At 53.8% G+C, this 12,414-nt stretch overlaps 1 protein-coding gene across 5 annotated transcripts in view; it reads left to right on the forward strand.

The window, feature by feature from the left end:
* The first annotated feature begins 3,718 nt into the window (after positions 1 to 3,718).
* The window catches only part of MIGA2 (mitoguardin 2), a 23,476-nt gene continuing 14,780 nt past the window's right edge, over positions 3,719 to 12,414 (forward strand). Inside the window, exons 1-6 of one of the 5 annotated variants that reach the window (XM_015594291.2) lie at positions 3,719 to 3,877; positions 6,403 to 6,642; positions 8,589 to 8,799; positions 10,453 to 10,565; positions 11,513 to 11,630; positions 12,026 to 12,162. In XM_015594291.2, the coding sequence (XP_015449777.1) occupies positions 6,547 to 6,642; positions 8,589 to 8,799; positions 10,453 to 10,565; positions 11,513 to 11,630; positions 12,026 to 12,162 (675 nt within the window). In that variant the 5' untranslated portion in view covers positions 3,719 to 3,877; positions 6,403 to 6,546. The other 4 variants (XM_015594294.2, XR_001517464.2, XM_006918045.3 and 1 more) reach the window with 4 other exon arrangements.

Consider the following 12,414-nt stretch of genomic DNA (forward strand, 5'->3'; position numbering starts at 1 on the left):
GCGGGGCGACCGAGCTGAGCGTGCCGGCTCGCTGCTGCTCGCTGCTGCCCCCTGCAGGCTCCGCCCGCCTCCTGCCTGGCCTCTTGGCCCCTGGCCCGTTCGTGCCTATTTATCTTTCTTTGTCCTTTCACACCCCCGTGGTCGGCTAGGCCCTCTGTCTCACTGCTTCTTGGCCTTTTTGGCCCTGTGTCTGTCTGCACCACCCACCACCACCACCTTGACCACTCCGGCACCACTACTCTTCTGCCCCTGACCTTGGTGACACTAAGGACAACTGAGCGGGGACAGGCTTGCTAAGGACTCTCATTCTTCTGAGGCTGGGGCACTGGGGAATGGCTGTTTGTCCCCCTGGAAGCCCTGCGAGTTCTCAGAGTTGAGGGAGGGCGTGCAGAGGGGTGACAGGGAGGAAGGGACCAGAGGAGGGAAGGCTTTGGTTCTGCCCAGGTGGAGGACCCTGCTACCCTCAGAGAACAGCCATGTGCAGATGTAACCACACGGGTACTTTATTTCTTTAAGATAGAATTTTCTCTGATTCAAGCAGGTTTTGCCTAGTATAATAGCATTGTGATTCACTTGTTTTTCCCGCCTTTATCCTGCCACCTTTGTTTGCCTGTTCCCTTAGTCATTAAGCCTTACTTAACCTTTTAAGAATAATGCCTCAGATCTATCGATCATGAGAACAATAAGTTTCCCTTAAATTAAGGATTGCGCATTGGCTTCAGGTGTTTTTCAGGCCCAGATCCATGAGGCGGAATGGGTCCAAAGGGATGACTCCATGGCTGATTCCAGAACTGGACATGATTACCCCAGCCCTGTCCAGTCAGTAGCACCTACTCGCTACCCCAACTACCTTAGTTTCCATGACTAAGGATTTTCCCTCTATGGGATCTATCCCCTCGAGACACCTGAGGGAGCCAGGTCTTTGAGGGATAGGTAGCTCACCTGTGTCTCCAGGACTTGCAACTCTCTACAATAAACCTTTACTTTCTTTGCTGCAAAACCTGTACGTATCCTATTAGACTTAGACTCACGCAGGCAGGCGGACCCCTTTGCTCTAGTAACACAGACCTTGATGCCAGCTTCTCACAGCTCCAGACAGGCAAGGGGATGGCATGCACATACACTCCACCTCCTATGGGGCTTGGAAGGAAGCTGGTTACCTGTCTCTACCTGTCCTTGCTCTCAACCTCTAGGCTTCATCTTTTAACCTAGTGGGGAGCTCTGTTCCTGAGCTGGTACCCTCTCCTCCCTGGCTCTGTCCCTTAGATACCTGACTTTGTCTCCCTACACTTACCCCAGTTCCCCATCACCTACCCTAGCCTGTCTGTGTAAGGTGAACCTCAAGTCATCTGGGGTTTTGGTCCTACTCCCAGCCCTGGTTCTTTCAGTGCAGGTGGGGCCCAGGCAGGTGTTTTGAAGAGCCTCCAGGTGATTTAAATGTGCACTCCAGGTTTAGAATCACTGGTCTGAATTATTATGTATATGGAGCTATCATTTCATGTCAGTCATAAACCTGCAGTTCATCTTTTCTTTGTATTTCTTTGTGTATTTCTATGTGTTCACTATGTGTTTCTATTCGTCTGTATTGATCATTGACTCATGTACCAGTGTCTATAGGTAGCTGACTATATTATTCATTTAGCCTTCATCCAGCCATATTATCTTTCAACAGGCCTATATCAGTATAGTTACACATTCACTTACTTAATGAGTCACATTGAACACTGTTAAAGAAAAAAGTATTCATGATGCTTGTTAAAGATGGTAAAGAAGTAATAATAAGAAATAAAGAAGACTTTATTCGAGAGAGACGAGTGCAGTGGGGGTTTTGCAGTAGGAGAGAGATCAGGTCCAACCCCAAATACAATAAGGACAGTGGAGATTTATAGCCAAGGAGCAGGGTCGGGCAGTGGATGGAAAATGACTAAGAGGAAACATCAAGCCTAGCAGGATTCTTGCTGAAGGCAGGCTGGAATGATAATCTATGGAGTATGTCCGAGGATGATCAGATACCAACAGTAAGGGATTTTTGCTAAACTGACTCAGCAGGATTCTTGCTAAAACTGGACTCTATAAGGATGGAGATGGAAGCCCAAGATCACGTCTAGTTAGTTGAGCAGTGGGCCCAGAGGAACTGACCCAAGTTTGGTCAAGGAAAAGTCTTTGTCAGCACCTATTATGTGCCAAGCACTGTTCTAGGCACAAGGCATGCAGCAGTGAATGAAACAAGGCCTCTCTCCTCTTGGGCAAATATATATAACATGTCAGGTAACAAGTCCTGGGAAGAGAAACCGAGCAGAGTAAGGGAGAGAGAGAGCAAGAGAGAGGGTACTAGTTATTGCTGATCTTATAGCTGTCCCAGTCTAAATATTTCACTTATTTATCAGCTTTACACTTGACAGATTTTTCTAATAGCAATGGCCAAAATGTCCTAAGCCCATACCAGGCCCAGCACTGAGAACTTTTAAGTGAATAATCAACTAAGATCGTCATAACAGCTCAGAAACAATCATCCTCCTCATTTTAGGGGCAAGGAAGCTGAGATTTAGAGACATTAAAGGTCACAGAGGAGGAAGTGGAGGATTTAGCCCAGAACCCAGGCAGTCCAGTGGTGGAGGCTGCTCTCCTTCGCTCTGGATCCTTCTTCCTTGGCTCACTGGCTGCCACTCTCTCCTCTCTCTGCCACCTTGAGTCAAAGCTGCCAGGTTCTTTCTTGCCTCTAGGTCACAGCCCATGGTGCTCCTGCAACTCCTTCCTCTCCTTTCCTCTCTGTCCAGTTAATTTCTGCTCATTCTTCAGGTCTTCGTTTGGATGTCGCTTTCTTTGGGGAGTCTCTCACCTCCCCATGTGAGCCCAAGTGTCCTCTCGGGATTCCCACATTCCTGAGTTTCCTCCAGCAGAGCAATATCACACCAGATTGTATTTAAATATCTTAATTACACGTATCTTGTCCACCACTACGCTCCATGTCCGGCCAAAAGGCTGGCACACAGAAATATTAGTTGTCGCATGAATGAAAGAATGTGACCTTACTGACACGTATATTTTAAAAACTTAGATGTGCCCAGCTCTTCGCAGTTATAAAAGGGCTGCCACACTGCATCTTCCCAAGCCCCACCAAAGCCCTGTGACTCTGGCAAGGCAGGAATTCTAATCTCGTTTTTACAGAGGGGTAAATTGAGTTAACAGAGACCTGAAGTGGCAGAACGTGATGCCAACTCAGGTCGGCCTGATTCCAAACCCAGTGTTTAGTGCAAGGCAAGTTGGTCAGAATTTCATCACTTGACTCTAACTATCAGGGAGACATTGTCTGGTAGAGGAGGTGCGGCGCTTTTGCAAACAACTCCAGAAGTTGGAACGTGGCAAGTGTTTAAGAGGGTGCTGTGGGAGTTAGAAGCCGCGGCATTTAAACGTGGGTGCTTGAAGGGCGGGAAGGACTTGTCCGTGTGGGAAACGGCATCGGTAGGGGGAGCCAAACACGTGGGATCACATAGCCGCAGCTTTAACAAAGCCGGTTCAAAACTTGATGGCTCCTCCCCAGCCTCTGTAAGAGCGGCCCCGCCCCGCTCAATCAGCCTCCCGTGTCAATCTAATCCCTCTGGCCAATCATAGGAAAGAAGAAAAGATCACTTCCGCGCCTCAACCGCACTTAGGGGGCGGGTCAGAGGGACCGAGGGAGACTAAATTGGTCACGTGACACACCTCATTTACGGGAGGTCAGAGCGGCGCGCAACGATTCAGCAACGCTCATTAGCTAGGAGAGGGGTTGGCGCTGCGTGAGGCCACGCCTCCCCCCTCCCTGCCTCCCCTGCCTAGAGGTTGGTTGCGCGGACGCCGGGGAAGGAGACGCTGCCCTTCCGCGGCGATGGGATCCCGGGTGAGTAGCTGCCGGGGCCGAGCCCGCCGGGCGGTCGGGCGGCGCGGCAGGGCCTGGAACTGAGGCTTGCAGCGGGAGGGCGCCGGGCCTGCGCGGGGCACTGGGTAGGGGCGCAGGTGTCCGGGCTCAGCTGGACTAGAAGGGCCCGGCTTGGAATGAGCAGGTACCTGGCCGTGGGCGGCGCGAGAGGTGGAACGAAAGGTACCCGGTCAGTGAGGAGATGCCTGGGCCTGGAACGTTGTGGGGATCCGAGCAGGGATGCTGACCCGGGCTGGGAAAGTACCCGGGATGAAAGGAGTAGGTGCGCCAGCCGTGGGCGGCGCCACTGGGCACCTGGACGACCCTCGAGGATATTCTCGGGGTCAGAGCAAGAGGAGAGAGGGCCTGGCTCGGGCTGCTCAGGGAAATGTCCGGGATGGAATGAGCACATTCCAAGCCGGGGTATTGCTGAGGTCCAGTGCGGTAGTGCCCGGTGCCCGCCCGGTCAGACTGGTGAGGTGCCAGAGTGGGGTGAACTGAAACTGGGCGGAGGGTGGCCCCAGGGTGTGCCCGAGCCGGGGTCATTGCTGAGGTCAAGGCGGAAAGGGAGATTGCTAACGCCAAAGTCATTAATGGGATCGTCCAGGGCAAGAAAGGAGGTGCCCAGGTGGCAAGTGTGGGCATCCTGGCTGAGGGCGTTTTAAGTGCTATGGTGGAGGTGGAATGAATAGGTTCTCACCCAAGGTTGTAGGACAAGAGAGGTGACAGCCCAAGTGGGGATGGCATTAGAAGTGTCCACCGAGTGGGGACACTGCCGTGGGCTTGTCATCATGGAGAATAGGTGGAGGCTTCTTCCCAGGTGGTGCCGGGGGATGGATAGTATGTGGTCGGGCTGGATCTGGATCCATATCTGGAGTGAAGCAGGCTTGAGGGACGGTTGTTAGTCACCTTGTCTGCTGCTCTTCCTCTTGGTTGGGGCAGCAGAGACGGCTCTTGACTTTTCTGCAGACAAATGCCAGGTCTCTCAGCCCTGTCTCACTCCTGGAGCATGTGTTCGGGTTCATCTTTATAATTCTATGTGGGCTTTTCACTTGGAGACCCAGAAGTCCTTCAGATGTGTCATGGAGGGAGAGGTGGCAGTTGTAGCAGGCAGCTCAGGGGAGACCCCATAGCCTTGAGATCCCCCAGAGCTGAGGTCACATCCCACCTTGGCCATTTACTCAGTGACCTTGGTCAGGTCACTTACTTCTCAGAGTCTTGGTTTCCCCATCATATACAGTGGTCGTCCTGGGGGTGCTCTGAGTGACTAGACTCAAAGCCCTCTGTGGAGAGCCTGTCCCAAGCCTGGCCTGTAGTAAGTGCTCAGGAAGTAGCTGCTGGACGAAGTGAGAGGGATGGCTTATGATATTAACCCTGGCCTTGACCACTGGCATTCACATAGCTCCATGTGCAGCCTCCTGGCAGAATGTCTCCTACCCCTGACAATGTGACACTTTCCTCAGCCCACCTCACACACACCACAGCCCAGCCCTAGAGCTAAGCTGATAGAATCAGTCTTCCTTCTCACTTGCTGGGGATATGCTGTTTCTTGTGTTGGTTCAGTGACTTTGGCCGCCATCCCAGGTAGACAGGGTCTGTCCTGGCCTGCATGTTCCTTCTGCTTGAAGTCCCAGAAGACCTTGAAGGCATCCTTGGCCTTGGTGATGGCGGTTGGGGAGCACCCTGTGGGATCTTTGGGACTGGGCTATCTGTGGTTAAGCCACTTATTTGTTGGCTTTGGAATGGGCAGTGGGTTCCCCTGGGGGTCTCAGAAGGCCCCACGGGAAAGTTGCCTTTGTAGTCTGTGGTTCTTCTGGCATTTGCCACTTCCTGCTCCATGTCAAATTTGGCAAAAGGGTTGTATTGAACACAGTCTTGGTCCAAGTGCTGACTCTGCCTCATACCAGCTGTGTAACTTTGGACTTCTAACAGCTCTCTGAGCCTCAGTTTCCTCTTGGAAATTGGCAGGGGTGGGGGCGGGGGAGATAGAGAACTACTTCGTAGAATTGTCATCATTCAGTGAAATAACATGTGAAGAACTCAGCACAAAATATACACAAACGGGTAGTGGCTATTATTTAAGGAAATATCCAGTTATTTTTATAACACAGTCCACAGGAAGTAAAACATTCTTGGCTTTGTGGGAGGTGAAAGATGTAATGATTCTCAGTCAGAGGCCTGACCCTTTAGAGGCCTGAGATTTTTGTTTAGCAAACGAGCCATGAAGTTTGAGAGTGACCTATCCGTCTCTCCCAGGCCCTGGGTTCGCTCTTGGATCACTGTGCCATAGACGCTGCCTTCTGTTCTCAGGGCTTATGGTGGGCAGAGAGTCTGTGGGGCATTTGGCTGCCTTCCTGCTGCTGAGCGCAGAAGGCCGTGGCCGGGTTCCAGACCTGGCATTCCCGATGTAGGCTTTGCTCCTGCCTCATCCCCCGGGGCACTCTTGTGCATTTCTCTGCACTCATGTTCACACATCCTTTTGTCTGACTTGGTCATCTGTCTCTCAGCTCTGTGGAGGGACCCTCTGGTATGTGCATCCCTGTCTTTCTGGGGCGTGGACGGTGCCCGGGACCCAGCTAGCAACCAGTTGAAGACGTTCTCCTTGGAAGCACTTGGCCCCGAGGGCTCTTGCCTGGTGTGCTGGTCCTGCCATGGCCTTCCGGAGGACTGAGGGCATGTCCATGATCCAGGCCCTGGCCATGACAGTGGCCGAGATCCCTGTGTTCCTGTACACAACGTTTGGCCAGGTAAAGATTGGGTGCATCATGGTCCTGCCCTTTAACCACTCTGATCCCTGAAACACTTGGCCACTTGGCATGGAGAAACCTGAGCTCTCATTGCTGCTGCCCCGGGCATCTGGTGTCTCCTCTTTGAGCAGAGTAAGAAGGGGACTGGGTTAGAAGTCTGGGGCCTCAAGCCTGGTCTTCACCTGCTCACTGCACGTGTCTGTGCCAGCCGGGCCTCTTGACACTTCCCAAAGCTCTGCCATGGGGGATGCAGCCCCATCACGGGGCTCCCAGTCCAGCAGGTGGAGGGTGAGGGTGGAGCAGGGACATGTACGGATGGGACAGTCGGTGGAGTGAATGTCATCATCTTCGAGGAGTTACTAAGAAGTGGAGCTGGCAGACCTGGGTTTGATTTCTGTCTCTCTGTCACCCTGAGCATGTGTCTTAACCAGTGTGAGCCTCAGATTCCTCACCTGAGAAAGGACAGGCATTCAGACAGGTAATGCAGGTCAAGTCCTAGTGCAGCGCCTGGCATAGAGGCACTCAGTCACTGCAGCCGTTAGAATCATGACCGACAGTGTTAGGGACACCTGCTGGACTGCAGCCGCAATCTCTCAGAGGCCTGACCCTTTAGAGGCCTGAGATTTTTGTTTAGCAAACGAGCCATGAAGTTTGAGAGTGACCTATCCGTCTCTCCCAGGCCCTGGGTTCGCTCTTGGATCACTGTGCCATAGACGCTGCCTTCTGTTCTCAGGGCTTATGGTGGGCAGAGAGTCTGTGGGGCATTTGGCTGCCTTCCTGCTGCTGAGCGCAGAAGGCCGTGGCCGGGTTCCAGACCTGGCATTCCCGATGTAGGCTTTGCTCCTGCCTCATCCCCCGGGGCACTCTTGTGCATTTCTCTGCACTCATGTTCACACATCCTTTTGTCTGACTTGGTCATCTGTCTCTCAGCTCTGTGGAGGGACCCTCTGGTATGTGCATCCCTGTCTTTCTGGGGCGTGGACGGTGCCCGGGACCCAGCTAGCAACCAGTTGAAGACGTTCTCCTTGGAAGCACTTGGCCCCGAGGGCTCTTGCCTGGTGTGCTGGTCCTGCCATGGCCTTCCGGAGGACTGAGGGCATGTCCATGATCCAGGCCCTGGCCATGACAGTGGCCGAGATCCCTGTGTTCCTGTACACAACGTTTGGCCAGGTAAAGATTGGGTGCATCATGGTCCTGCCCTTTAACCACTCTGATCCCTGAAACACTTGGCCACTTGGCATGGAGAAACCTGAGCTCTCATTGCTGCTGCCCCGGGCATCTGGTGTCTCCTCTTTGAGCAGAGTAAGAAGGGGACTGGGTTAGAAGTCTGGGGCCTCAAGCCTGGTCTTCACCTGCTCACTGCACGTGTCTGTGCCAGCCGGGCCTCTTGACACTTCCCAAAGCTCTGCCATGGGGGATGCAGCCCCATCACGGGGCTCCCAGTCCAGCAGGTGGAGGGTGAGGGTGGAGCAGGGACATGTACGGATGGGACAGTCGGTGGAGTGAATGTCATCATCTTCGAGGAGTTACTAAGAAGTGGAGCTGGCAGACCTGGGTTTGATTTCTGTCTCTCTGTCACCCTGAGCATGTGTCTTAACCAGTGTGAGCCTCAGATTCCTCACCTGAGAAAGGACAGGCATTCAGACAGGTAATGCAGGTCAAGTCCTAGTGCAGCGCCTGGCATAGAGGCACTCAGTCACTGCAGCCGTTAGAATCATGACCGACAGTGTTAGGGACACCTGCTGGACTGCAGCCGCAATCTCCTTGGCTTTGCCATTTTGCCGTCCCCAGTCCCTTTACATCTCTGGGCTCCACATTTCAGAGGGGCTGGCCATGTCCCCTTTGTCTGATGTGTCCCCTTTTCCTAGTGCTCCCCCCGGGCAGCTCCGCCTGCCTCAGGGCTCTCTTGGGGAGACATAACTGGCTGCCTCTCTCTTTGCCTACAGTCTGCATTCTCCCAGCTGCGGTTGACACCAGGCCTACGGAAGGTCCTCTTCGCCACGGCCCTGGGGACTGTGGCCTTGGCCCTGGCCGCCCACCAGCTGAAGAGGCGACGGCGGAGGAAGAAGCAGGTCGGCCCCGAGATGGGAGGCGAGCATCTGGGCACAGTGCCCCTCCCCATCCTCATGGCCAGGAAGGTCCCGTCGATGAAGAAAGGTAGGTGTGAGGCGGTGAGGAAGGGCCTGACCTGGTGTCAGGTCCCAGCTGGGCCCCTATTAGCTGTGGGATTTCGGGCTAGTGTGACATTCCGTCCCCAGGTTGAGAGTAGAACTTCCTTCCCTGAGTCCTTGTAAAGATTTGGTGAGTGATGTGGCTGGACACATGTGTCCAGTAGGTGGCATTTGTTCTCATTATGTGAGGACCCTTTGGGAGTATCTGGGTCCAGAGGGGGCTGGTGGGAGGGAAGTCCTCCCGCTTAGGAGCAAGAAGGCCCCGTATGGTTCTTGAGCCATGTGTTACTCCCTCATCCCCTTCTTTTTTTAAAAATTAAATATTACTTTATGTACAGCAAAAGTCACCTTTTTAGCATACAATTCTATGAGTTCTGACAAACACGTACAGTCATATAATCAGCACCATAAACAAGAACTGTTCTCTTCTTCTCTAAATCCCCCTGGTACCTTTGTAGTCAGCCCCTCTCTCCCAACCCCAGCCCCTGGCAGCCGCTGAGCTGTTTTTGTGTCTGCTGGTGTGGCGTTTAAAATCTCTATGGCCTCCGTTAATCTTGTAACCCAGCAACCCGGCGTTTGCCGGCCTGAATGCGGTTTAGATCTCTTTTCCAGGCAAGGAGTTCTCCTAGGCTCCCATCTGGGGAGCAACCTGTTTCGGTTACCTGAAGTCTCCTTGTGCAAAAATAAATTTTCTTTCATTTTTTTTTCCTCCCACTTTATTTGTTTATTTTTTTATTATGGTGACCTTAGTTAACGAAATCCAGTAAGTTTCAAGTGTACAATTTAGCAGTAAGGCATATATCTATATATATTGCATTGTTCACCACCCATAGTTAGATTTCTTCCTGTCACCACAAATTTGACCTCTTTGACCCCATAGACCTCCCCCTTCCCCACCTCTGGTAACCACTGTCGTCCATGTCCACGGGCCTCTGTTTGTCCGATTTGTTGCTTTTAGTTTTATATCCCACATATAAGTGATATCGTGTGGTTTTCAACTTTTTCTGACTGGCTTAGCCAAAACAAATTTTCATGGCGGATTATCATCGCAAAGGGGGGTTTTATCTTTACAGTTGCAAAAACATTTTTAGACTAGAACAGGACCTGAGCAATGCCGATTAGCTGGCTTTCCGCTTCGCATTGGTCCCTGGGAAACCTGGAACCACTTCGGCACCGACCTCCTGCCTGCCCTATACCACCGCCCGCTCTGGTTTCACCTGACTTTCCCTTCCCTACTCTTCTCACTTAAAAAAAAATCTTCGGTATATTTTTAGAAGTTGTTGCCTCGAATCCTTTTTCGGAAGGAGAATTGCAAATCCATCACTCAAGTAGCAGCACAGGGGAAGGAGAGGAAGAAGGAGGCAGAAAAGTAGCCGGCTCCCACGCTCAGCCTTGTCGCGGCAGATCTGGGCCCCTCACTCGGGCCAGGCCCCGTGCTGGCGACAGGGGTATGGTAGTGAGCAGGACGACGGGTGGGGCCCAGCACTGTCCCGCTGAGGATGTGCGCTCAGGGTGCTCTGCCGTCGCCCTGACGACTTAGGAGGTCAGGACAGGCTCCAGATGTGGGCGGGGGGAGGGCGCTCAGAGAGGAACAGAGGCTGGTGGGAAAGCTGCGTGACCCGTCCTTCTGGTCCCACAGGCTACTCCAGCCGGAGGGTACAGAGCCCTAGTAGCAAGAGCAACGACACCCTCAGCGGCATCTCCTCCATCGAGCCCAGCAAGCACTCGGGCTCCTCCCACAGCTTGGCCTCGGTGAGGACAGGGCAGGAGGGGGGGGTGTCAGGGAGCCTGTCATGGCCTGAGGGCTCAGTTCCTGGCCACCAAGCTGGGTCTTGTCTCTGCCCTCAGCGGGCTTAGTTATTGGGAGGATGATAGGAGTAGAGATTTCATTCAGTCTTTCATTCATTCACTCATCATCCATCCATGCGCTTTCAGAGGAGTCATTCATCACTCACTGGGTGCCAGGCATCGGTGAGAGAAAGGCAGACAGGTGCAGAAGAGCAACTTGTGGCCTCTTGGGGGAGATACTTATCTGTGCAAGTTCATTCATTCATTCATTCATTCATCAGACTTTGGGCAAGTAGCTCCTTTGTGGCAGGGACTCTGCTGAGGATACAGAGCTAAGTAGGACAAAGGGGAGTTTATTTTCTCTTGGGAAATGGCTTTTGGCTCATTGACTCATCCAGTTACTAATTCATTCAGCCAATGCCAAGCCCCAGCTCTGAGCCAGGCCTGCCCTGGGGACCCAGGGGTGAGCAAGAGATGGCTCTTATCCTGGAGGAGCCAACAGCCTGGCAGGGCAGGTGGCCACTCATGTGGGCGACAATGGGCCTGGCTGGCCCATATGTACCAGGCACTCCTTCAGCCTTCCTTTCAGGTGACTGGGAGAGACACTCCGGAGTGATCTGTGAGGAAGGGGCCAGGGTGGGCTCCGTAGCAGGCTGCAGGATCCCGGGCTGGGCCTTGGCCTCGGTATTTCCTCCCACCTGGGCAGTTTCTGTGAGGTGTTGTTAGGCTCTCGGAGTCGGTGGACCCGGCTGTGCTGAGGGCTTGGCCGCTGCAGTCAGGCTGGCCTCAGGGGTGGTGTCTGGAGAGGGAGCGTGGCATGTGTTCAGACAGCAGGGGAGGCTCGGGTGCAGCAGGGGGTCTGGGAAAGCTTCACCCCGTGCCCTCGGGTCTTTGTGCTGCTTGGCACCCAGATGGTGGCGGTGAACTCATCCAGCCCCATGGCTGCGTGCTCGGGACCATGGGACACCAGAGGGATGGAGGAGTCTGTGACCACCAGTGATGGCAACGCCGAGAGCCTCTATGTGCAAGGTACACCCAGCGGCCACCTCAGGCTCTCTTGGGGCAGGGCGGGGGCGACAGGGAATGGCCCTCTGAGAGCCCAGGCTGGGACCAGAGCACTCTTCCAGGTGCTACTTTGCAACCCCCTCCTTCTGCCCCACCCCAAACCCTCATTCAGTGGTTCCCAGCCATTTCTGGACAGGGGATCATCTGTGGGAACCATTCCGGTCTGAGTGAAGGCCTGTAAACTGACAATCCTGGAAAAAGTGATCAGGACCCAGCCCCCCCGGTCCTGCCCGTCCTTGTCCTTCAGGGCCTTCTTGCCTCCTTGCTCTTCTGAGCCTCTTCTTGAGGGACACTGTGTGGGACCCAGCTGCTCTCCCTCCGCTGGGGACCTGACTCCCTTCTCTCCCACCCATGCTCAGGCATGGAGCTGTTCGAGGAGGCTCTGCAGAAGTGGGAGCAGGCGCTGAGTGTGGGGCAGAGGGGGGACAGTGGCAGCACCCCCACACCAAGGGACAGCCTCCGGAACCCCGAGACTGCTTCAGAGGCACTGTCTGAGGTAAGGGTTCCCTACCCCCTGGCCATGGAGAGGGTTGGTGGGTGGCCAGAGTTTGGGAGGCAGCCTAGCAGCCCTGCCTTATGCCAGCCAGGCACTCGTCCCCTCGGATGGGAGTATGCCTCTTAACCAGAACGTCAGTCCAACCAAGTAAAACACTCACGCAACGGGCTTAGCACATGCCTGGCCCTTGGTAATGACGCATTAAACCACAGTGACGTCCATGCCCTGATCCCGACCTGATTCCTGCAGGAC

The sequence above is a fragment of the Pteropus alecto genome, unplaced genomic scaffold (genome assembly GCF_000325575.1).
Source record: "Pteropus alecto unplaced genomic scaffold, ASM32557v1 scaffold67, whole genome shotgun sequence".
NCBI classification, from domain to species: domain Eukaryota; kingdom Metazoa; phylum Chordata; class Mammalia; order Chiroptera; family Pteropodidae; genus Pteropus; species Pteropus alecto.